The sequence below is a fragment of the Nannobrachium achirus genome (assembly GCF_963921795.1).
Source record: "Nannobrachium achirus genome assembly, chromosome: 7".
In the NCBI taxonomy this organism is placed as follows: Eukaryota; Metazoa; Chordata; class Actinopteri; order Myctophiformes; family Myctophidae; genus Nannobrachium; species Nannobrachium achirus.
In genome coordinates, this window is record NC_137816.1 from 68545806 (window position 1) to 68569705 (window position 23900).

The following is a 23900-nucleotide window of genomic DNA, read 5'->3' on the forward strand; positions in this document are numbered from 1 at the left end:
TGTGTTTACTTATTTATATCCATAATAATACATGTTTCCCTTAAAAACCTGCACTATCCACACAGATTTAATTTCTTTGCTAAATAGTTACTATATCGATTTTAAATCATTGAATTGAATCGTATCGTATCACCATGAATGAACCAATATCGTCCATGTATCGTATCGTCAACCATGTATCGGGATATGTATCGAATCGCTGTTAAAATGTATCGTTACACCCCTAATAAGCAGGTAGTACACGTCACTATATACTAAGCAAGATAATGTGTCAGTACATTAACAACAACATAACAAATGCATAGGAATATCAATCTAGAAAAACAACAGTAGTGCTATGGGTTTAGGTGGAGTCTTCAGTCCACGGCGGAAGCTAGGGAGTGAGTCTGTAGTTCTAAGTGCGACAGGGAGTTTATTCCACAGTTTGGGGGCCAGGAGGGCAAATTGTCTAGGACGAGTGGATTTTTGTCCTGGGGTTTTTAGCGAGGGTTCTGTCAGCATCCCTGTGTTGGCTGATCTGAGTGAACGGGTGGGGGTGTAGGGGTCGATCGGTATGGAGAGGCCATACCTCTGGCTGCTTTGAAGGTCAGCATCAGTGCTTTGTATTCAGTGCAGGCCGCAACCGGGAGCCAGTGGAGGGAGCGGAGAAGGGGGGAGACGTGAGAATTTTGGCCAGTCGTGCCGCTGCATTTTGGATCAGTTGGAGAGGTTTAAGTGCACAGGGTTAGTTATCCCAGTGAGGAGAGAGTTACAATAGTCAAGTTTTGATATGACAGATGTCTGGATGACTCCTAGGTGAGGAAGGGTTGGATTTTACCGATGTTATAGAGTGTGTGACTGAGGCAATGTATGCCCTGAATGATAGCTGGCTGTCCAGGACCACACCAAGGTTTCTAGCAGTTGGAACTGAAGTCACCAATGCATTATCTATGGAAATAGTGAGATCTTGCATGAGGCAAGACTTAGCTGGGAAGAAAAGTTAAGTTCAGCTTGAGGTGGTGGGCTGACATCCACTGTGAGATGTCGGCCAGACATGCGGCAATGCGTTCTTCCACCTGGGTGGCAGAAGGGGGGAAGGACAACAACAGTTGAGTGTCAGCAGCATTGCGGACACCAGAGATGACAGCACCAAGGGAGAAAAGGAGAAGAGGAGAACCACTTTAGTGCCGTCCCGGTGATGCCTAGGTCAGCAAGGTAGCAGGGGAGCAAGGGAGCAGTTGGTGATTCACTGTGTTGAATGCCACTGATAGATCCGCAAGAATCAGGACTGCGGAGTGGGAGGCAGCCTGGGCAGCATGGAGTGCTTCTGTGACTGCTAGGAGTGCCGTTTCTGTGGAATGGGCCGGGTTAAAACCTGACTGGTTGGGATCCAGCAGGTTGTTCTGTGAGAGATGGAGAGAAAGCTGGTTAGAGACCACACGTTCAAGCGTTTTTGAAAGAAATGAGAGGAGGGATACCGGTCTGTAGTTCTTGACGTCTGAGGGGTCAAGAGTTGGTTTCTTGAGGAGTGGTGATACTCTGGCTGCCTTAAAGGCAGATGGGACACAGCCTGAAGTTACAGAACTGTTAATGATAGCAAGTCTCAGGGTTTGATGAGGTCAGTTTCGTGCTATTCAAATATGGAGATCCAGGTGATGATAGTCAGCAGTCTTGATTTGCAAATAAATTCTGTCTTGGCCATATATGGGCATTGCCAAATATGGGCTTAATATAGGATATTCCCAGATATCGGCTTATTATTGTTGACCTCAGGGATCTCCATATATGGGCATGGATATCCAGGTGATGATAGTCAGCAGTCTTGACAGTCAACAAATAATGTGATGTCAGAACAGCTATAGACATTGAGGCATTACAGATGGACTGACGGACAGGATGTGCCAGTTTTCATAGTTGCGACCTACGGTCACAATTACAAGTCATCAACTTGTACTTGAACAAATGTGTCTGTGCAGATTTTTATTTTGAAAAAATAAAGAATAAATAAAAAAAATGAAAATGTAATGTGTGATAAAAGAACTGACAAGACCCAATTATTGAAATGCTAGTCTCTCTGTTTTGCTTCTTTCCGGTAGCATAATATTATTGACCGACATGAATAGAATTTTGACATAAATGATCACAAGCTGGCATGGTGATGACCCCTGCAAAAGAGCAATGTAATGACAGCCTGTTTATCAACAGTGTCAAATACTGGCTGTACATTTAGACTGAACTATCTGGCCAAATAAGAGGCAATAAGATTATACCATCTGGTCAAATTGTTGGTTTTATTGTAGGTGAAGTCCGATTGGGAATACATTGACACAGCCCCCTGCTGCAGCTGTCCTCTCATTCCAGACAAAGTCTACAGTGTGAACTGTCCTGAGGCCCGTGTTGTTCAACCAAAGGTATCACACATTAAAACTGCAACCTGAGTTTATCATAAGTTACAACCTGAGTTCATAATATTGTCACCTTATTAAACTAATGGCTTCAGACATTTTTTGAGGACATTGTCAGCTCCTCATGACACTTTGGTCACCTCTAGTAAAATCTCCCATTTGAAAAGGATTGTGCTGCCGACCCTTTAATAGATTGACTTAGGACAAAATAGGCATTTATTTACTTTTGCCTTAATCCTATTCTGCTTTATGTTACATTGACAGACAGTGTTATTTTTTACTTTAATTGTCACAATTATTTATTCATATTCTGGATGAAATGATTACGAGTAATTTAGTTTTGGATCATTATATATTTTTTCCTGAAAACCTTAAAAGGATACTTGGGCCATTAGTTAAATAAGGTGACGATATTGTAAATATACAACCTGAATTAATCACAAGTTAAAACTAGCTCATCATAAGGTAACATTACAACCTGAGTTAATCATAAGGTAACATTACCTGAATTTATTGTATGATGCTATTACAACTTTATTATTTGTTTGGCTCCATTAAAACTGGGTTGTCATGACTGTCCCAAGTTCAACTCTACTACTATTACTGATACTGATATTGCTACGACGTGTTGCTCTACAACAATAGCAATGCAATTATAATACACTTATTATTATATATACTTTGTCTTCAGAAATTCCCCTTCAAGGAGAAATTCAATGGAAGGTATGATCTGTTATTAAATAATATAATAATCCAGTGTAAACAGACCACAGTGCTTCTGCATGAACATAGCGGTCACCAAATAACGTGATGACGTTTCTTTTTTTTCTTTTTTTTTTAACATGGACTTTTTTCGTCTTAGGTACTCATTTGAGGTGTTCATGGATCTCAACACAAAATACTTCTCATTGGAGGTGCAGGGACCTGACAAAGAGGTGGAAGTGTGGAAACGAATGGAGCTGAGAGTTAAAGGTACAATTAATTGATTTCTTTGTGCAGCTCCTCATTCATTTTCTATGGAATCACAAAGGTTATTCTCTATGCAATATTACAATAGCAAAAACGGTGATAATATTACAGTTATTAAGCACATTTAAAAACAACCGAGTTGACCAGTGGGAAGTCTGTCATGATGAACTTCCTCAGTTGTAGACACACAATGGTAACATACCGTATTGTACCAGTAAGACAACCTAAGGGCGAGAAATGACCTCGCCCCAGAGGGCGAGAAATGACCTCGCCCCAGAGGGCGAGAAATGACCTCGCCCAAATGACCTCGCCCCAGAGGGCGAGAAATGACCTCGCCCCAGAGGGCGAGGGCGCGCACATGGGTACGTGCACATGGCTGCTTTGGCATGTATACCCTTCTGCTAAGCTGGTCGAGTCATCAGTGTGATGTGTCAGAACAGGTCAGCCATATCCATATATGGAGTCTGTGAGGTCAGATGTAGAGGTATTGAACAGCTCCATATATGGAGATCTAGGTGATGATCCCGCCGTCTCCATGTATGGATATCCAGAGTTTGATGAGGTCTGTGTCATATATGGAGATCCAGGTGATGATCGTCAGCAGTCATGATTTGCAAATTAATTCTGTCTTGGCCATATATATGGAGCGTCCATATAGGGGCATTGTCAAACATGGGCATTCCCAGATATGTGCTTAATAATGATGACATCGGGACAGGGATCTCCATATATGGGCATAAAAGGGACAAGGACAGAATTCATTTGCAAGTGTGACTAGTGTTGCGGCAACCACTGGCAGGGCTGGCACAATATGTCCATACAAGGGCATTCCCAGACATGGGCTTACTATTGATGGGCATAAAATGCCGATTAATAAATTGTAAAAAATGTAGAAAGATAATTTTTTCTTCTTTGCTTTTCAGCTCTGCCTCATCCAGAGAAGACCATGGCTTCCGCTCATGTAGATGCTCTACAGGTTGGTTTACTGGCAAATAGCAACTCAAAATAAGGTAGGCTACAATTGTTGCATATTGATACATAAAAATAATACCTGCTACTAGATATTGCTTGGCAACAAGGTGAAAAAGATATTGCTTGGCAACAAGGTGAAACTTGTCGATTGGCTCGGCACCGATCATCGCTACTTACTACAGCACGTACAGCAGGACGGAATTATTGATGATCGAGTTTATAGAAGACTGATCAATACAACACAGCCAGAAGCTGTTTGTATTGATCTTATAGATACAATCACTGGTGGAGGAGAGGAAACGTCATATCAGTTCCTTAAACTTCTAAGAAAACCAGACATTACCAGCACATATCCACAACTCATTGAATGGAATTCCTCTTTTGCTTTGCCAGGTAAAAAGATAATACAAAAAATAAGGGCTGATTCTTTATGCCGGGTGTATAAATTGTCTACTCTGTTTGAGTGCATAATTCATTGAAAGTATGAAAAGTTTAGGTTGAATGTGTCAGTTATGAAATCTTATTTGGTCAGCTGCTGCAATATTACACAAATACCTTAAGAACATGAAAATGCAAACACATGAAAATGAGAGGACTGCAATAAAGGCTTTCACTTCTCTCTTCCACAGGACCACCTGAACCAAAGATTACGACCAGCCTTTCTGTTCCAGGTACAGACCCACTCTCTTCACAAGATATCCATAATTCCATAAATACACTTTTTTTTCTTGAGACAATTTGTTTATTGCAGTATGTTATCCTTATAAAATACTGCAAAATATAGGTGTTTACAAATGTTGATCAATAAGAAAAGGGGGTGGAGCCAGGTTAAACCAATGAACAACTCATTTCAATATCACCACCCTTAAAGACCTAGTGAAATGAAATATATGTTTTTCACACGTTTAGAGCTTATCCGTGCATGGGCGGAGATCTTTCAAAATTCAAATGGGTGCCCTTCTTTGACACCGCCCTTTATGTGTGTGTGTTTATATATATATATATATATATATATATATATATATATATATATATATATATATATATATATATCTAGGTCGTCCTCAGACGAGCCCTCCATCGTTGTTTCCAGTCATCTCGGTTCTCCATACATCTGGCCAGCTCATTGGTGTTCTGTGTCCCTACGTCTTCCTTGAGTACGTCCACGTATGTTTTTGTGGGACGTCCTCGTGACCGGTGCCCATGTGTTGGCTCCCACAGTACCAATTTGCTGGCTGGAAGCTCCTGGTGTCTTTGGCAGTGTCCTGCTAGTCTCATTCTTCTGCGGGCTTTGACGCTGTGCGAGCTCTACTCAAATGAAAGGGACAAAGCGAACGTGTGAATTCGGCCGAGTGCGAGTGCTAATAATAATGTTTGGCGAGAAATGAATGGTTTTGTAACTGGATGCCTTAGCTACCAGGTGTACCCTATATTTCCGCGATTACGTTGATTACGTTACAAGAGGCAGCCTGGTTGTGTCTCTCTGCCTGCATCTGTAGGCTAATGGAGGCTACAAACAAAACATTAGGCATCAAGTGGGTCAGACTTCACCATCTCATCGCCATAAGGGCTGGTCCCTTCTGATTGGTTCAGAAACACACTTGCGTTTCAGATCGATACTTAAAAATAAAATGCCCTCCCCCCCCAAAAAAAAAGCCATTTCAGTTCGACTTCTAAAAAGTTACATAGAAAAAAATGAAAAACACGATGTGCTATTTTCACTTCCTGTTTGTCGGTGAAACAAGGACGTTTGACCCTTCACACCATTTTATGAAAACTCATGCTTTTGATAACTTTTTATTGTTAAAAAGCCACAATAAATGCAAAGTATTGGGCTTAGGTCATGGCACCAAGAGCCCTTTTTGTAGGTGAACCCGTTTTGTGGGGAGTCAACGTTGCAATTTTGTATGGGGTGCTATTGAGCCATTAGGTCATGCGCCTTTTTGAGACCATTAAAATACACATTTTTTTACCCAGTGCCAATTTCCTAACCTGTAATCCTGGGCGATACTCTCCCTCTGCCAACCTGGGGGTAGCTCATGGTTCTTTCAATGTTTCAATGGGTGTGTGTGTGTGTGTGTGTGTGTGTGTGTGTGTGTGTGTGTGTGTGTGTGTGTGTGTGTGTGTGTGTGTGTGTGTGTGTGTGTGTGTGTGTGTGTGTGTGTGTGTGTGTGTGTGTGTGTGTGTGTGTGTGTGTGTGTGTGTGTGTGTGTGTGTGTGTGTGTGTGTGTACTGTATGTATGTATGCATGTATGTAGAAGATATATTGAAGAAATCTACACCTCTTTCAACAGCCGTGTCAAGAGCTGTAACAACCAGAGTTTCCTCAGAGCAGGTGAGTGCTTCATGTCACAGTTATAGGTTTACTGTCTGTGTGTTTCATATAGGCTACAGGAAATTGTATCAAATCTACCCTGAAACCCTGTCTGTCTGATCAATATGAAATGCTATATGCAATTTTAAATACATTTGCAACACATTGGTGTGCATTGTTTCCTTGTATAATCCATTTGAAAATGCATATCAAAACTGTCCATGAAATAAAAATCCTACATTTAGAATTAGTGAAGGGGTCCATGGAGTGCAAATGGCCTATTCTCTGCTATTCACAGCAGACCAGTAATCCTACAGGTTCCACGCTTGGCACATATACTGCTCAGTGCTCTTAGTCGGGGACCCACATTCTCTGAAGCTCAAGGATTAAGCCCGTATCAGAGTGTACGGTGGAGAGCTATCCACCGCAAATTTGAGGTGGAAAGCTTTCCACCTCAAGTCAGAAAATAAGTGCAGGACATCATAGTCACGGCCCACGGTGAAGTCCTTCACCCTGTCTAGACCGGTTCAGGTCGACCAATCAGTGAACGGGGTGTCGAGCCTGTCTGTCTGATAGTAAAAACAGAGAGATGTGTTGGGACTCGCGGTGGAAAGCTCTCCACCGCGAGGAATGATGTAACGGTGTAGTTTCATGACTCAAAAAGACTCGAAAAGACTACACCGCGGTGTAAAGCCTTCCACCGCCGAGCTGACTATGATGCCGGCTTTAGGGTTGAACCTGTGATGTCTTGCCGTACTTTTTATTTCTGTTTTATCTATTAGTTTCGCCACAGAATGAGAGGCCTGCTCTGCCGGAAACTACGCAAAAAAAAGTTATGGCCATTTGTATATTCACTGTCCCATTGACTCCACTATTGCCTGCAAAAATTGAGAGGTGCTGCTGCTACCGCTGTTAAAGAAGTCTTGAGATACAGCCATATACTTTTTTCAAGCCTTTCATGTCAGAATTTATTTGAAATCCCTGCCAACCTGCTCTACCTCCTGAGCCACAGTCGCCCCAATAATACAGAAGACTTTATAGTGGCGTTTCCATAAAGCCACTTTTTGCGCATTAACGGCTTATTCGCAAAATGTTTTTATGGAAACACTTCAAAATGCGAATAAACTTTCATTATCCGCAAAAAAGATTATCCGCTTGGAGGAGGAGGATTTTGAGGCTTTGTCGAATTAACTAAATGCGCATTTGTGAATGGAAACGGGTCAGACAATAAATGCGAATAGATTATGACGTTCTGGGACCATATCGTCCTCCAACTTAAAGGACAACTCCGCCCTAAATCACTTCTAGGCTCATTTCCCTACTTATATTGATCCATAAAGACTGTCCATGAGGTCTATTAGGCAGAAATGCCCCAGTTGTCCAGTTCCCCCAGCAGAACCCAGCAGCTCTCATAGCAAAGAGTGGAGCCTATAAGCCTATCACTTTTACACTATTTACTGTGGTCAAAAGTGTTTTTTTTACTAGTTGTCATTACAAACACATCCATACCATCATTGTCCCACAAAAGCCATCACACTCTGCTAAACAGATGATATGCTTTTATGTGTTTTACCAAGTCCCGGAAAAGTTCCCCTGTGATTGGCCAGTACAGTCACTTTGATTGGCAATTGTGAGCCGAATGCTCACCCCAAAACATGATTTATGAGATTTTGTTGGCTTGTGTGGGACAACCAAGGCATGGATGTGTTTGTAATGACAAATAGTAACACATTCATGAAAAAATAAATCACTTTTGACCACAACAAATAGTGTAACAGTGATAGGCTTATAGGCTCCACTCTATGCTATGAGAGCTGCTGGGTTCTGCTGGGGAAACTGGACAACAGGGGCATTTGTGCCTAATAGACCCCATGGACAGTCTTTTTGGATCAATATAAGTTGAAAATGAGCCTAGAAGTGATTTAGGGCGGAGTTGTCCTTTAACACTTTCCCCTGCCGCTTAACGTCCATTGTATAGCGTTAGCCCACAAAACAAACTGGTTGTTTGTTAGACACGGAGTGACACGAACCGTGTGTAAATTCCTCCCGTTTTCACCTCCTGGAGTCGAGCCATCCGTGGCTAACCCGTCCTCATCACACGGTGTTAATTGCGTGCCAAAGTGGCTGATCTACAAGCTCACAGCAGCTTGCATCCGCGTCTCCGCGCCGCGTTGTGTGCTTGCAGATCGGCCACCTTCCAGAGGACGCTGAAACTTGCAGGATGAGCATTCTGTCAACCCATGTGACCGTCGCTAATTCGAATGACACCCGCAAATGGAAACGGGCTAAATTCGCTTAGTCTTAATACGCAAATCTGATAATTCGCTTCCCTAATTCGAATAAGTTTATGGAAACATGGCTTATGACAGCAGAGAAAACACTGAATACTTTCACCTTGAAACGTATTATTGCTGACACAATGGTTCTGCCTGGAAGAGACGAAGATGCAGCTCTGTCTAAAGCTGGCTTTTAACCGCACAGACTATGCTATGAATCGGCGGCGGAAGAAGGCGTAAAACGTCTGTTGCCGACAGGGAGCTAAATGGCATTCACAATCTCAACTCTCAATTACCTATACTAATCAACTCCAAAGCAACGCTAGTAATAGTGACAAGACAAAACAAGACAAAAAAAGTTTACACATACAACCATAGAGCCTCAGATTTAGGACCCCAACATGCCATTATAATAGATATAATCACTTGTTTGTTCCTCTATCAATCAAAATGCTAAATGATAGACACATAACTAATTGAGGAGAGGCTCTATGGTTGTATGTGTAAACTTTTTTTTGTCTTGTTTTTGAGTTTCTCTTTGTTTTTTCTGTTAAGTGTTTATATGTATGCAGCTGTGACTCTGTCTCCAAGACAAATTTCTCCCTGGCAGACAAATAAAATTGAACCTTGAACCTTGAATTAAAAAAGAACTCTCCCATATAAATAACAACATTGATTGATCCATTGATTGATTGATTAGTTGATTGATTGATTGATTGAATTTATTAGAAGTTTGCATAGGAAAAGGTACAGTTTCATGACAGTACAGTTTACTGGTACAAGGTCTACTAAAACGATAAGCTCAGGAAAGCCACAGCTTATTTACATTGAGATCCTTATTTTAACTCATAACATTGAATTACAGACAGATATAACACAGTACTATGCCATTTGTAAGGTACATGGGTATCTTAGTGGTGCAGTGTATCTTGTACACCAGGCCCATAGCAAGATGTTGTACTCTGTCATCTACTTTGAGCCACCCCACGCTTGAAATAGCGGTGAGGTGAGCCCGAGAAGGAAGGTTAAGCAGATTGTCTAACATTTTGTTATCGTGTTTATGAAGAGACCTGTCATTAGCAAATGTGGAAACAATGGTTATTTGAATTATCTTTGATGTTGTAGTTCTACAGTATCTTAATCAACTATTGGCAGGCACATCACCGGTTTGAAGAAGTGGGTGAAACATTTTTTTGTACAAGCTCAAGATCATGTGTAGTTTTCAGGAAATCTAAGAGGACTTCAAATAGAGAGACACAACAAGGACTATTAGGATAACATAACAGGCCAAATCCTGAAATGTGTAGGAATATACATATGAACAAGCAGGACAGATATTCTTGGAAATGGAAATGGTTTGAGGTAGTGTTAAAGGGATATTCCACTTAAAAGAAAAAAAGGAAAAAAAAAGACTTTTGGACATATTATCGTCTAATCAGGCTTTTATGAACACCCTGAACAGTTTTTAATAAGCTTCATTCAATATTTTTATATTTGATGTAAATGTTACCAGGCCCTCCAGGCCCAGGGCCTCTCCCCGCACACACCCACTGTAACTTCAAACTCCATTGTAACCATGCTAGATTCATCAAAAACACCCATTATTCTTTCTGGTGACTCATATTGCCCTCCTAATACGTGAGCAGGCCGTGTTTTTTACGATAAATTTTTTCATTTATTTTTAATAATACATTTTTGTAATACATGTGTTGTCCACCTGACAGCCATAATGTATAGTAACAGGTATATTATACAATTAAATTTCAATTTATTGGCAGAGCTTTATTGGCATTAGAAAACATACATTTGTCAAAATGTAATAAACAGAGCTAAGTCACATTTTGCATTAGGTCTAAGGTCTAGAGGTCACTCAATGGTTTGTAGTCCTGAGGGTGGTTGTATTCCATTCTTTTATCACAACAGTTCACAAATCTTGCTACTGTGTTTGCACATTGTTGTATTTCTCCCACTAGGTTGGGAGTTTTTTTTTCTTTTTTTTTTTGTCGTTGGTCATGTTTTCAGATTCACTTGGGTGTGTGTAATCTGTGGGAAGTATTCACCCATTGTTCTTATAATAAACAGGTATATTGTACTAATTTCCTTATCGTTCTTTGTATAGTAAACATGTACTTTACTTTATACTTTATTTATTTATTTGGACAGGACAGTACCAGTTAATGGATACATTGATATTGACATGTTGCATAATTAATACAAACATACAAAAATCGCAGTGTAAACCAGCCGGAGTTAGCTTAGAGCTAAATTTCATCCGTTGTCCTCACATAAAACAAGAAACAAAACAAGACTAACAATAACAAGAACAGAACAGTACAGGGCGAACAAAACACAACAAGAACAAGGTGCTTGGCGCAGCAGAGTGCCTAGTGCGACAAAGTGCTTAGTGCCAGAAGTAAGCTAAAAACCATATAGGAGAAACTAGCCTGGCAGAGTAATTCGTACCGGCATCAAATAGTTCTTATAGGTGGTTACATGTTTGTGATCGTTTTAACCATTGCTTCAGCTAACCTTTAAAAGCACCGAATGTGGGGATCTCTCTAATTGAGGCAGGGATCTGGTTCCAATGTTGGCATCCATTTATGGAGAGAAGGTTTTTACTAAAAGTAGTTTTTCTAAAATCAATTTCACAGTCTCCCCTGGATGTTGACCTAGTACTGCGTCCAATATCCCTCTTCTTATGGAAGAATTCCATGTATATGGTACTCATTTCCTTAGTGTTCTTTGTATAGTAAACAGGCACGTATTACTAATTGTTCTTGTTGTTTTCCTAGGTGCTGCAGCCCTCAGTGGTTGAAGGCAGGATGCAGACCATAAAGATTGTGGTGGTAGGCGACGCTGCTGTGGGTAAGACCTGCCTGCTCACCTCCTATACCACCAACACCTTCCCAGAGGAGTACAATCCCACCGTGCATGACAACCACTGCGACCAGATAATCGTGGATGGCCGCCCGGTCAGCCTCCACCTGTGGGACACGGCGGGCCAGGAGGACTACGACCGCCTGCGCCCACTCTCCTACCCCAAGACCGATGTCATCGTCATCTGCTTCTCCATCACCAGCCCAGAGTCCCTTGCCAACGTCCGGGACAAGTGGCACCCGGAGGTGTCCCACCACTGCCCCGGTGTGCCCATCCTGCTGGTGGGCACCCAGAGGGACCTGCGACACAACGCCGAGAGGGTGAAGAGGCTGAAGGAGCGTAGCATGGTGCCCACCAGCCAGCAGGAGGGCAACGCCCTGGCCAAGGATATAGGTGCGGTCAAGTACATGGAGTGCTCTGCCCTTCTGCGGGAGGGCCTCAGGGAGGTGTTCGCCGAGACCGTGCGGGCCGTGCGGGTCGTGCAGGCTGTGGGGGCCGTCAAGAAAAAGAAAAAAATTAAGTGTGTGATGTTGTAGTGAACCAACGGTTCCTGGACTCTGACTTGTGGAGGGGGAGGAGGAGAGAGGAGATGTGGGACCAGGAGGTCCTCCACCTCTACCAGAGTGTAGCAGACTCTTCATTCAGCTCCTCTCTTCCTATCCCTCATTCATCTCCTGGAGGGATTTCAAAGAGGTCAGACTTAACATGGTACAAGAAAGAACATGTTTTAGACATAAAGGTAGAAGAAAAAACATGTGTTCTGCACACAGAACAGCAGCAGCTGGTATTGACAAAATACACGGACAGTTTAGTAGTCCAACATTCTGAACGAGAGAGTAGGGCAAGAGCGAGCGAGAAGCACAAAGAGAGTATGAACAAAAGACAGACTTGAATGATGGGTTGCCAATGGTATAAAGTAATTAGCACATTTACTTAAAGGGGCACTCCACCACTTTTCAACCTATCTTCATATAATAGGTCCTCACTAATGTTCATGATAAAATATCAAAAAAAAAAAATTCTACTCAGTTTGGGTCTCATAGGAAAGCTGTGGGTGGGTCAAATCCTTCCTACCGGTGACATCATCAATGGGAAATGCAAGTTAATAGAAACTGCAGGCTTTCTATTCCTGAAAAGGTTGCAATGTTAAAGTGGAAGCCATTGTTCTCGTGATAATAAAAATCTTTTTTTTTTCTTTTTTCAAAATATTATTTAATTTTTTTTTTGTCAAACGATGATGTCACCGGTAGGAAGGATTTGACAGCTCTCCTATGAGACCCAGACTGAATAGATTTTTTTTTTGCTATTTTATTATGAACATTAGTGAGGACCTATTATATGAAAAGACAGGTTGAAAAGTGGTGAATTACTCCTTTAAGTACTGTACTTAAGTACAATGTTGAGGTATTTGTACTTTTCAGAGTATTTCCAATTTTCAGTATTTTTACTTATACTACACTACATCTCGGATACAAATATTGTACTTTTACTCCACTACAATTATTTAAAAATGTTAGTTACCAGTTACTTCGCAGATATAAATGATTATATAAAAAAACATTCATTAAACAACTTTATTAACCCTATTTTATACCTAGGCTATTTGAAAATAGCCGATCTACAAGCTCACAACACGCGTTGTGAGCTGGTAGATCTGCTATTTTCAAACATGTTGTACTTTTACTTTTGGTAGTTTACATTCGAGTACAATTCGATGCCAACACTTTCATACTTTTACTTAAGTACATTTTGAATTCTGGACTTTTACTTTTAATGGAGTATGTCTACTGATACTGATACTTTTCCTTAAGTATAAAATGTCTGTACTTTTTCCACCACTGTACGTTGGTATGATCAATCACAGTGCCACAATGTGTAAGTTCATGTCTTCTTCTATTCCAGGCTTAATGCATAACATTTGAGATTGCGAATGTATAGTTGGCATCACTATCTAGGGACATGCCTACATGTGCTTTGTCAAAGATTGATTTTCTTAAATCATGATAGAAAAGACCGTAAAATATAAAGTGGGTTTCATCCTCCATTTCACCAAGTTCACAACATCCACAAAGTCTTTGGTCTAATTCTGTTCCTGTGCATCGTCTCATTTCAATGTGTAGTGGCAATATTCCAGAGTGGGACTGTGCACACAGAGTTTGTGGCAACATATTTTACACAGTTTTAAACTGACAATTATGTACATAATTTTGGTTTGGCATTTATTTCTTCCAACCATTTAGCTCTATATTTTATCATGGCCAGTTCCAGTTAATCTTCCACCTCCATCCTGTATCACCATTAACAGCAGCTATAGGAGCAAATTTGTGAACGCCCAGAAAATATCTAATAGCCCTGTTGTGTACAGCACACCTACACTTTTGCTAAAGTGCCTGAATCCCCAAACTCCAGAGAAGTAATCCAAGATAGGACAAACGCATGGCTGGAACAGCTGAGTGTAGCATATCCCAATACCTCCTAATGCTCTGCTTGCCGAATCTGCCAGCACTGATGTCCCATGTAGAAATTACATAATATGTTCATCAAAGATCCATGGTATTTGTACTATTTGTACTTGATATTCACTTCTTTTCTTACCTGGTTTTCTAAATGTCATAACCTCTGTTTGTTTTGGATTAATCGATAGGTGCCATCTCTTACACCATCCATCAGCACAAGTTAAGCCTTTTTCCTTTTTTTGTCTCCCCAAAAAGCTTATACCCTGTATATATAACATGACAACACAATGTGACACAGCTCTGTTTACACAATGTTGTACCGCCGCCAACTGTATTCGTTCCCAATTTTCAATAGTTTTTATTATATTTTGACACTTGCTTTGTTAAGAATGTATGTTTTCTCATGCCAATAAAGCTCATTTGAATTGAATTGACTTCAACTTGACACAACAACCATGAACAACAGTGACCTCTGGTGGCTGAATGATAACCATTGTATTATTTGAGTGAGTCCTAAACATGACATCACCAGGAGGGACATTATTTTAATATTTACAGTTTAGATATTCATCAACACTCTTATCTAGAATGACTTACAAAGTGTAACACAGGGGTCTTCAATGTTGTTCAGGTCAAGGACACCTCTTAGCTGAGAGAGAGATGAGACTGAAGCATTTATTAGAGGTTTGCATAGGAGAAGGTACAGTTTCAACTAAGACAATTTACAATTTGACAGTACAGTTCACTGGTACAAGGTCAACGAAAAGGATACATTCTGGAAAGCACAAGGCTTATTTACATTGAGACCCTTTTTTAAACTCATATAACATTGAATGACAGATAGAACAGGGTTCTCCAAAGTGGATGCCTTTCAGTGTTGTTTTTGACAGCAGATTTTGATTTAGTTTTAGTCATAGTCTTTTGAATTACATTTCATTTAGTTCTAGTCATAATTTAGACACCTGAAAGGTATTTGTTTTAGTCTAATTTTAGACTAAATATAAGATTTTAGGCGACTAAATAGTTGATTTAGTCAACTGAAATGTATTTCGGCATGCCTTGATGGCATCGTAATGACTGCTTTACATTTGGTTGTGTGCTGAAAATAGCAAATCTACAAGCTTGTAGTTCTAAAACACCTAGGGTGGTTGCGCTGTACTTTATGAGTTCTTTTGTCCATCTTCCCCAACTCTTTTCACCAAAAACAGCCGAACTACAAGCTAACGTGTCATGTTGTGACGAGTTGTGAGCTTGTAGATCAGCTATTTGTCGGTGATATATTATATATTGTTGGGATATTTATAAAGGAAAAGCAGAGGTAGCTATGGGCTTAGATTAGGCCTATTGCAAGTTTCCAATAGGTGTTTGTAGGTGATTTCATACCAATTTCAAAGGAGGCTAGGGATTTGCTCTCCTTTATAAGGCCTGTGGGAGGGCGTTCCACATGTTGGTGGTATAGCAGGAGAACGAATTAGAGCCTTTTATAGTGTTAAATCTGGGTTGAACATAGCATATCTGATAGGCATGATGCACTGGAGTATGCACTGGCCAGTGGCCACATGAACGGCCACAGATCGTAGATTATTGTATACCCTAAAACAGTGTTTCTCAAATGGGGGTAGGCCTACGTGGAAGTACTGCAGGGGGTACTCGAGAAAATGCCCCCCAAAAAGTAAAATAGAAGTACGGTAGGCCTATACATCACTGTTATGTTTAATGATGACACTTGGAGAAACATCTTGTGAGCCTGATAGTTGCTAACCCAAAACATATGGTCCCAAGCAACTGGGATGTGTTTGAATGTAAGCTATTGACATGAAAACTGGACTGAAATGTCATGGCCACAGTGTTGAAAATAAATCTGTTCAGGAGGCACCGTTTGAAACTCTCACTCCCTTCCTTATTTGTGATGGTTTTATGGTTTTAATTGCAGTTTTATAAGGAGAATGTTTTTTTTTTCGGGTAAAGGGGGTACTTGGATTCAGAAATCTGGGAAAGGGGGTACTCAAGCCAAAAAAAACATGAGAACCACTGCCCTAAAAAAAGAAAAACACACCACTGGCCAATCCAAAATAAATGTGTCTCAAGTGGAGTATCAATCTGTCCTCTGATTTTCTCCCATCTCACAACACAAACAGAGCTACATGAGGTCTCACAGCACAGTGGAGCAGGTGGACAGAGCTACATGAGGTCTCACAGCACAGTGGAGCAGGTGGACAGAGCTACATGAGGTCTCACAGCACAGTGGAGCAGGTGGACAGAGCTACATGAGGTCTCACAGCACAGTGCAGCAGGTGGACAGAGCTACATGAGGTCTCACAGTACAGTGCAGCAGGTGGACAGAGCTACATGAGGTCTCACAGCACAGTGCAGCAGGTGGACAGAGCTACATGAGGTCTCACAGCACAGTGGAGCAGGTGGACAGAGCTACATGAGGTCTCACAGCACAGTGCAGCAGGTGGACAGAGCTACATGAGGTCTCACAGCACAGTGCAGCAGGTGGACAGAGCTACATGAGGTCTCACAGTACAGTGCAGCAGGTGGACAGAGCTACATGAGGTCTCACAGCACAGTGCAGCAGGTGGACAGAGCTACATGAGGTCTCACAGCACAGTGCAGCAGGTGGACAGAGCTACATGAGGTCTCACAGCACAGTGCAGCAGGTGGACAGAGCATAAACAGACCTACATGAGGTCTCACAGTACAGTGCAGCAGGTGGACAGAGCTACATGAGGTCTCACAGCACAGCAGGTGGACAGAGCTACATGAGGTCTCACAGCACAGTGCAGCAGGTGGACAGAGCTACATGAGGTCTCACAGTACAGTGGAGCAGGTGGACAGAGCTACATGAGGTCTCACAGCACAGTGCAGCAGGTGGACAGAGCTACATGAGGTCTCACAGCACAGTGCAGCAGGTGGACAGAGCTACATGAGGTCTCACAGCACAGCAGGTGGACAGAGCTACATGAGGTCTCACAGCACAGCAGGTGGACAGAGCTACATGAGGTCTCACAGCACAGTGCAGCAGGTGGACAGAGCTACATGAGGTCTCACAGCACAGTGGAGCAGGTGGACAGAGCTACATGAGGTCTCACAGCACAGTGCAGCAGGTGGACAGAGCGTCGATACAGACATGAACTTTTGTCTTGCACTGCTCCATCGTGGCACTGGAAGCAGCAGTCTCATGCCATCATTATAAGCCAGTGTCTGGAGAATGTGCAATAAGGCAGGGGTTTTCAAAGTGGTTGACGGGGCACCCTGGGGTGCCGCGACGGCAGCCCAGGGGTGTCGCAAGATAATTTGATAATATTTGACATTTATTTGGACATTAAAAAAAAAAGAAATATATATATATATATATATATATATAATTATTTAGTATAATTTCAAACTTGAAGTTCTAACCAAAATGGCTATTATCTCGCTTTCCTCACAACATAATCGCTAAAATATACTATAAATCTAAGGTGCCGGGAGTGGAATATATTAATGTAGGGCTGCCTCGGATGAAAAAAATATTTATAGGGGTGCCCCGGGCCAAAAAGGTTTGGGAACCCTTGCAATAAGGCATAAGCAAGTAAGCAACTATCATGAGAGGTGATAGATTCATCTTGTATTGATTAATCTCGTATAGACTGTATAGACTGCGTAGTGTATAGTCGCTATACACTACGCGGTCTATCTATACAATCTATACAAGATTAATTACAGTTTTAAATGTCCTTATCATTATGTTTGCCCTCATTGCTTTGTTTCTTGTCCAAGTGGTTGTTCAAATGGCTCTGACAGCCACTAGGGGGAAATCTCGTGACTGAGGTTTTTAGACATCTCTGTTCATCACCACAGAGAATTCATGGTGCACCCAAAAAACTGATTCAACCCCCCTATAAATGTGACACATATAAATTATGTTTGCTTTATTTAATTACTTCACTTCAAGGCATAAGCATATACATTTAATTGATATAACTCAAATATTATTAATAGTGCCAGATGTGATACATTTACATTATGTTGGCTTTATTTAAATGTATTTAATTATAATATATGCAAATGTATTGAATTGATGTAACTGAACAAATATTAATCGTGCTTACCTTAAATATATACATTTACAATATATGCATTTTTATTAAATTGTTCCAACTCAAATGTAATTAATAGTGCTTATACAAAATCTATTCATTTAACATTATGCATTTATATTACATTCATGTAACTCAAATCTTAGTAATGGAATTTAAAAACACATTGAAAATGAGTTCCAATGAAAACTCCCAGAGTCCCATAAACCACGCCTCTCACCAATTTTATTGAGTAGTTTTTAAGGCTGAAATCATTCTGAGAATATTGTTTGAATCCAACTCAATTTTATTAAGTACATTTTACAGATCTGAGAAGTGACTCCAGCCCTTTCCCTTGATTGGTCAAATAAGTTGGTCACATGTTATGCAAAGCATGCTGGGAACAGCATTTTTCTAGGTTTTCAGGGAAATGTTTAAGCTTTCGGGAGCTAAAAATGCTAAATGTATCATATCAATGTGTCTGCCTTGGCAAGATGACTGTCATATGTCAGAATTTGATTTGTCAGTATTTGAGCCTTAACCCTAACCCTAACTGCTAGGCTGCTAGTTTAAGCTTGAGCTCCCTCCCCATGCTAGGCTAAAAGAGAAGAACTCATGGTAACTTTGAGATTATTGCGTTGGTTTTCTCTTAAATGTTCTGATTATTCAATAATCACTGCTATTGCATATATCCATTATGCATCTGTATGTTGATATTGTAAAACTTGAAACAAATCATCCAGAAGAAAACCTGAAACCGAACTCTTCTTATGTAAATGTAAAAGTATTTTATTTATCTTAGCTTAATTCCATAAAAATGAGTTGAACCAACACATTTACGTTAACATTTGTTTGAGTTGGACAAACGTAAATTAATTAAGTTCATATAATTAACTTGGCTTAAGTTAATGAAAATGAGTTGGACTAATTGAACAACATGCATTGCATTGAATGTAGATTTGACTTGGGACTACATATATCCCATATATAAATTTACTCATATAAAATGGGTGGAAAAGTTTCACACATTTAAAATGTGTTCAACTGAGAGATTATTTTTTTGGGTGTGACATGTGTACCGACATTCTGTTTCTCTCTGTTCCACTTTCACTTCCTTCCTTGTGGTTGTTGGCCAATAAGCTGCTGCAGAAAGTACTTCCTCAGCAGTGGTGGAAAAAGTACTCAGATGTTTAAAATGATCAATACTGCAATATAGAAATATTCCCTAAGGGTGCCCTCACACCAAAATACCTATGAGAGTGGAGTCCGCGTTCCGCCAATGCATTTCAATGATAAGGGAATGTTTTTTTTTGCAGAAATCCTCTGCTGGCATGAAACCACTTCACTCTCATTGAAATGCATTGGCGGAACGCGGATTCCACTCCCATAGGTATTTTGGTGTGAGGGCACCAAATACCTAGAGTGGAATCCGCCAATGCATTTCAATGAGAATGGATCGTTTTTTATCCCTTATCATTGAAATGCATTGGCGGATTCCACTTTAGGTATTTTGGTGTGAGGGTGCCCTCACACCAAGATACCTATGAGAGTGGAATCCGCGTTCCGCCAATGCATTTCAATGAGAGTGAAGCGGTTTCATGCCAGCAGAGGATTTCTGCAAAAAAACGTTCCCTTATCATTGAAATGCATTGGAGGAACGCGGATTCCACTCTCATAGGTATTTTGGTCTGAGGGCACCCTAAGTCTGGAATTCAAAAAGTACTTGAGTAAAAGTACGAAAGTATTGGCATCAAAATATAATTAAACTAACACTAAAGTAAAAGTATAACATGTTTGAAAATAGCAGATCTACAAGCGTTGTGAGCTTGTAGATCTGCTATTTTCAAATAGCCTGGGTATAAAATAGGGCTAAAGTGTATTAATGTATGTTTTATAATATAATCATTTATACCTGCCAAGTAACTAGTAGCCTAACTAAAGTTTTCAAATAAATGTAGTGGAGTAAAAGTAGGCCTACAATATGTGGATCCAAGATGTAGAGGAGTAAAAGTAAAAGTACTGAAAACTGGAAATACTCAAGTAAAGTACCAATACCTCAAAACTGTACTCAAGTACAGTAGCCTACTTAAGTAAATGTACTTAGTTACTTTACACCACTGTTCCCTTTCCTGTCACTCTTGTCTCTCTCTGCACTCAAAGCAGGAAGTGTTTATAGCCGGGGGGCCACAGGCCCAAAAGCTCAAAGAATAGAGCATCGCAGTTGAAGCCCCACCCCGTCCTCATTCTGGAGTCGGAAGCGTTTTCCGCATTCATTTCTTCCATAGACGTTTCATAAAGTATTTATTTAAACGTTTTTAAGCCTTGGACAAAGCCACCTCGGCTGGAGAGGGATCATGTCAATATTCAAATTTTTTTGAATGCAAAGATTAATTAGAAAGCTGAAAAAAAGGTACAAGACTGTGTACATCATTATTTTTTAAATTGCGGAAACTACACTCCCAGAATGCATTGCGAATGTTGTTGCTTTTTCCTGAAATATAGCCCTTAAATCACGCTCAGTTTAGTTATCCAGGCCAGCATATGGCCTGAAATGTAGTGATTGTCATCTCTGTGGACGCTCTTATCGTCATCCTTAACATAGTGCATCATATTTGTAAAAGAAAGACGATCGCTCACGGAGTTCTGCTGATGTGCAATAATCCGCCGGGAAGACAGGGGGCAGTAGCTACTTCCGCGGTAACCGCAAGATATGTGAAAGAAGAAGAAGCTAGACCAATTACAGACGTTGATTTCACCGGATGTACATGTTAAGCAGTATAGGAATTGCAGTTCTTCTCCGTGCGATCTTGATTAAAACGTGTTTTTACTAAAACTAGAGTGATTGCATACATACTCGGGGGTTCTACAGGAGCATATAGAACCATTTTACAACCACCAGCCTAGTGGTAAGTGTACATTGAATTGCTACGACTTTGTGGCTGATAATGAAAAACCCTATGGTGAAAATGAATGGAAAATGGACTCCTCACTGCGATGCTCTATAGGGTTTTACCTGTGATGTCATGACATACTTTTTATTTTTGTTTTTTCTATTCATTTGGTCATTAAGGTACACAGAATGAGAGGCCTGCTCTGCCGGAAACTCTGCGAAAAAAAAGTTATGGCCATTTGTATATTCACTCCCATCGACTTCAATATACAGGAAAGAAACACACCAAAAGTAGCATGTGAGGGGTCAAACTAGGGGTTCTTGATGATTCTGAATCCATTGCAAGCATTTGTTTTGCATGAAAAACATTCCTTGGGCTAGAAAACGGACCAAAATAACGGTGAAACAGGTTTGAGAGGCTGAAATCTAGCCAAAGGAATGTTTTTCATGCAAAACAAATGCTTGCAATGGATTCAGAATCATGAAAAACCCTTAGTTTGACCCCTCACATGCTACTTTTTTTGGTGTGTTTTTTCCAGTAGGCCTATAGTGAAGTCAATGGGAAACTTTTTTTCGCAGTGTTTCCGGCAGAGCAGGCCTCTCATTCTGTGTACCTTATTGACCAAATTAATAGGAAAAACTAGAATTTGGAGTATGTCATGACATCACAGGTCTTCTCTCATTTTGGCACAGTGGCTCCCCGGCTATTATGTAAATCTAGCAGAAACAGAAACTCCCCAGTGTCGACAACAACTGCTTTAGTAAGGAAGAACTATGAGCTTTTAAACATGGGATTTACTTTGTTTTAGTAGGAAGAACTATGAGCTTTTAAACATGGGATTTACTTTGTTTTGGTAGGAAGAACCATGAGCTTTTATATGGGATTTACTTTGATGCAAGACGACAACAACTCCAGACTGCAGACAAGGAAGACAGCTTTAACTTGATGTGCTTAGCTGATTCACCAGGTAAGAGAAACAGACGATAACGGCTACAGATGGTTAGAAACTGCATGTCCTGATAGGGTTGCCACCCGTTCAGTAAAAATCACACCCGTGTGAACTGAGCGGTGGGGGGGGGGGGGGGGGGGGGGGGGTGCGTGTGTGTGTGTGTGTGTGTGTGTGTGTGTGTGTGTGTGTGTGTGTGTGTGTGTGTGTGTGTATTGCAGTTGATGCACAGGCCAGGCTAGACTCAACAGCACCTCTCTGGTCACCCAGGGTACTGAGGCTACATACACCAGAGGCTACAGACAGACAGACAGACAGACAGACACACAGACACGGATACACACACGGCCACGCTATGGAGACGGTGTGACCACCGCTCAAAATAGGGATTGTCCCGTATTTGAGAATGAAATGTTGCGTTCAAACGCTGTTTGTTCTGTATTTCCCAAATGCCCCATAAAGGTCTGTCACTCAAACACTGAATGTAACAATAATGAACTGGCGGCACTCGCGCCAGTTCATGAACATCCTGCGAGTGTTAACATAAAACATCAGTGTGTGTCTCGGTGCGGTGGCTGCGCCTGGTCACGGTCATTCGTCAGTCTGTGTCCATGGAGTCCACTTGTAGCCCGGCCGGCGGCCGCTGCATGCAGTCTTACGCTGTGTTGCGGTGAGTAGTTGCCTGGCTACCGCGCATTTACCCCACAAGCGAACCGCTCTACAAGCTCGAGTGTTTCGTTATTTAACTAGAAAATATTGTTCCTTCGAAACAATTGTGGGCTCGCTTCAAGGCAGAAAACAATGGCTATAAAAGTACAAAATGTCAAGATCGCAGGCAGTGCTCTCTTTGACGTTACTGACGCAATCAGATGCTGCATGCATGATTTGAGGCATTTTGTTCAAAAAATGTGTTATGCAAAAGTTGACCTGCTGGTGGCGCTATAACAGGCCAATGTGAGAAGGGTGGCATCTGTTCCTTGACCTAGTGGGAATGTGCTTGCAAGATTTCACGCACATCGCAGGCTGTGTTCTTGATTTGAGGTGTTTTTGGCCACTTTGCTTGCAGCTGGTTACATAGGCCCATGGGAGTGTCGCCACTCCGACAATAAGAAGTCACTGTCGGAATGGAGATATGTCTGAATGGAGACATGTTCCCCTTGCAGCTATATTATATATATATATATATATATATATATATATTTTTTTTTTCTTTTCTTTTCTTTTTTGTGTGCACTTAATAGGCATGTTAGATAAAGGTCCTTAGATTGTGTGTAGAATGTTTCATGCAAATTGCAAAAAAAAAATCCTAGAATAAAAACGGGTTTAAGTGTTTCACAAACTGCTCAAAATGATATAGAGCCCCCCCTTTGGTCAATTGGCGTAAGATTGGTTTTAGTGATATTTGGACTAACACTCTACATCTTTGCCAAATGCCATGAACATGTTACTTTGCATGTATGTTTTAGAGGCAGAAGAATAATTTGCATAAAACTGCAATATTCATTGAATTTATTAAAAAAGCATGTTTCAATTTAAAAGAAATCCGGTCTTACAGATCTTTAGATAGTGGTCCAAAGTTCATGTAAAAAAAAGTGTTGTGCACGTGACGCGAAAATTCCAGAATAAAAGCGGGTTTAAGCATTTTACAAACTTACTTAACAACGACACAGATGTCTCCCGCTTCCCGCGTCAAAGCACGCGTGTAAGCAAGTTGCATGTCTTCAAACGAAACGAGTCATGACTTATGCCCG

General features: G+C 41.0%; 1 protein-coding gene across 1 annotated transcript; it reads left to right on the top strand.

Annotated features, from left to right (window-relative positions):
* Positions 1-11737: 11737 nt before the first annotated feature.
* Positions 11738-12328, top strand: LOC308288945 (ras-related C3 botulinum toxin substrate 1-like; the record flags this gene model as incomplete). The annotated part of the gene is made up of 1 exon (XM_080730419.1): positions 11738-12328. One exon carries the CDS (start codon positions 11738-11740, stop codon positions 12326-12328), a length of 591 nt encoding a protein of 196 aa, XP_080586545.1.
* Between the last annotated feature and the right edge of the window lie 11572 nt (positions 12329-23900).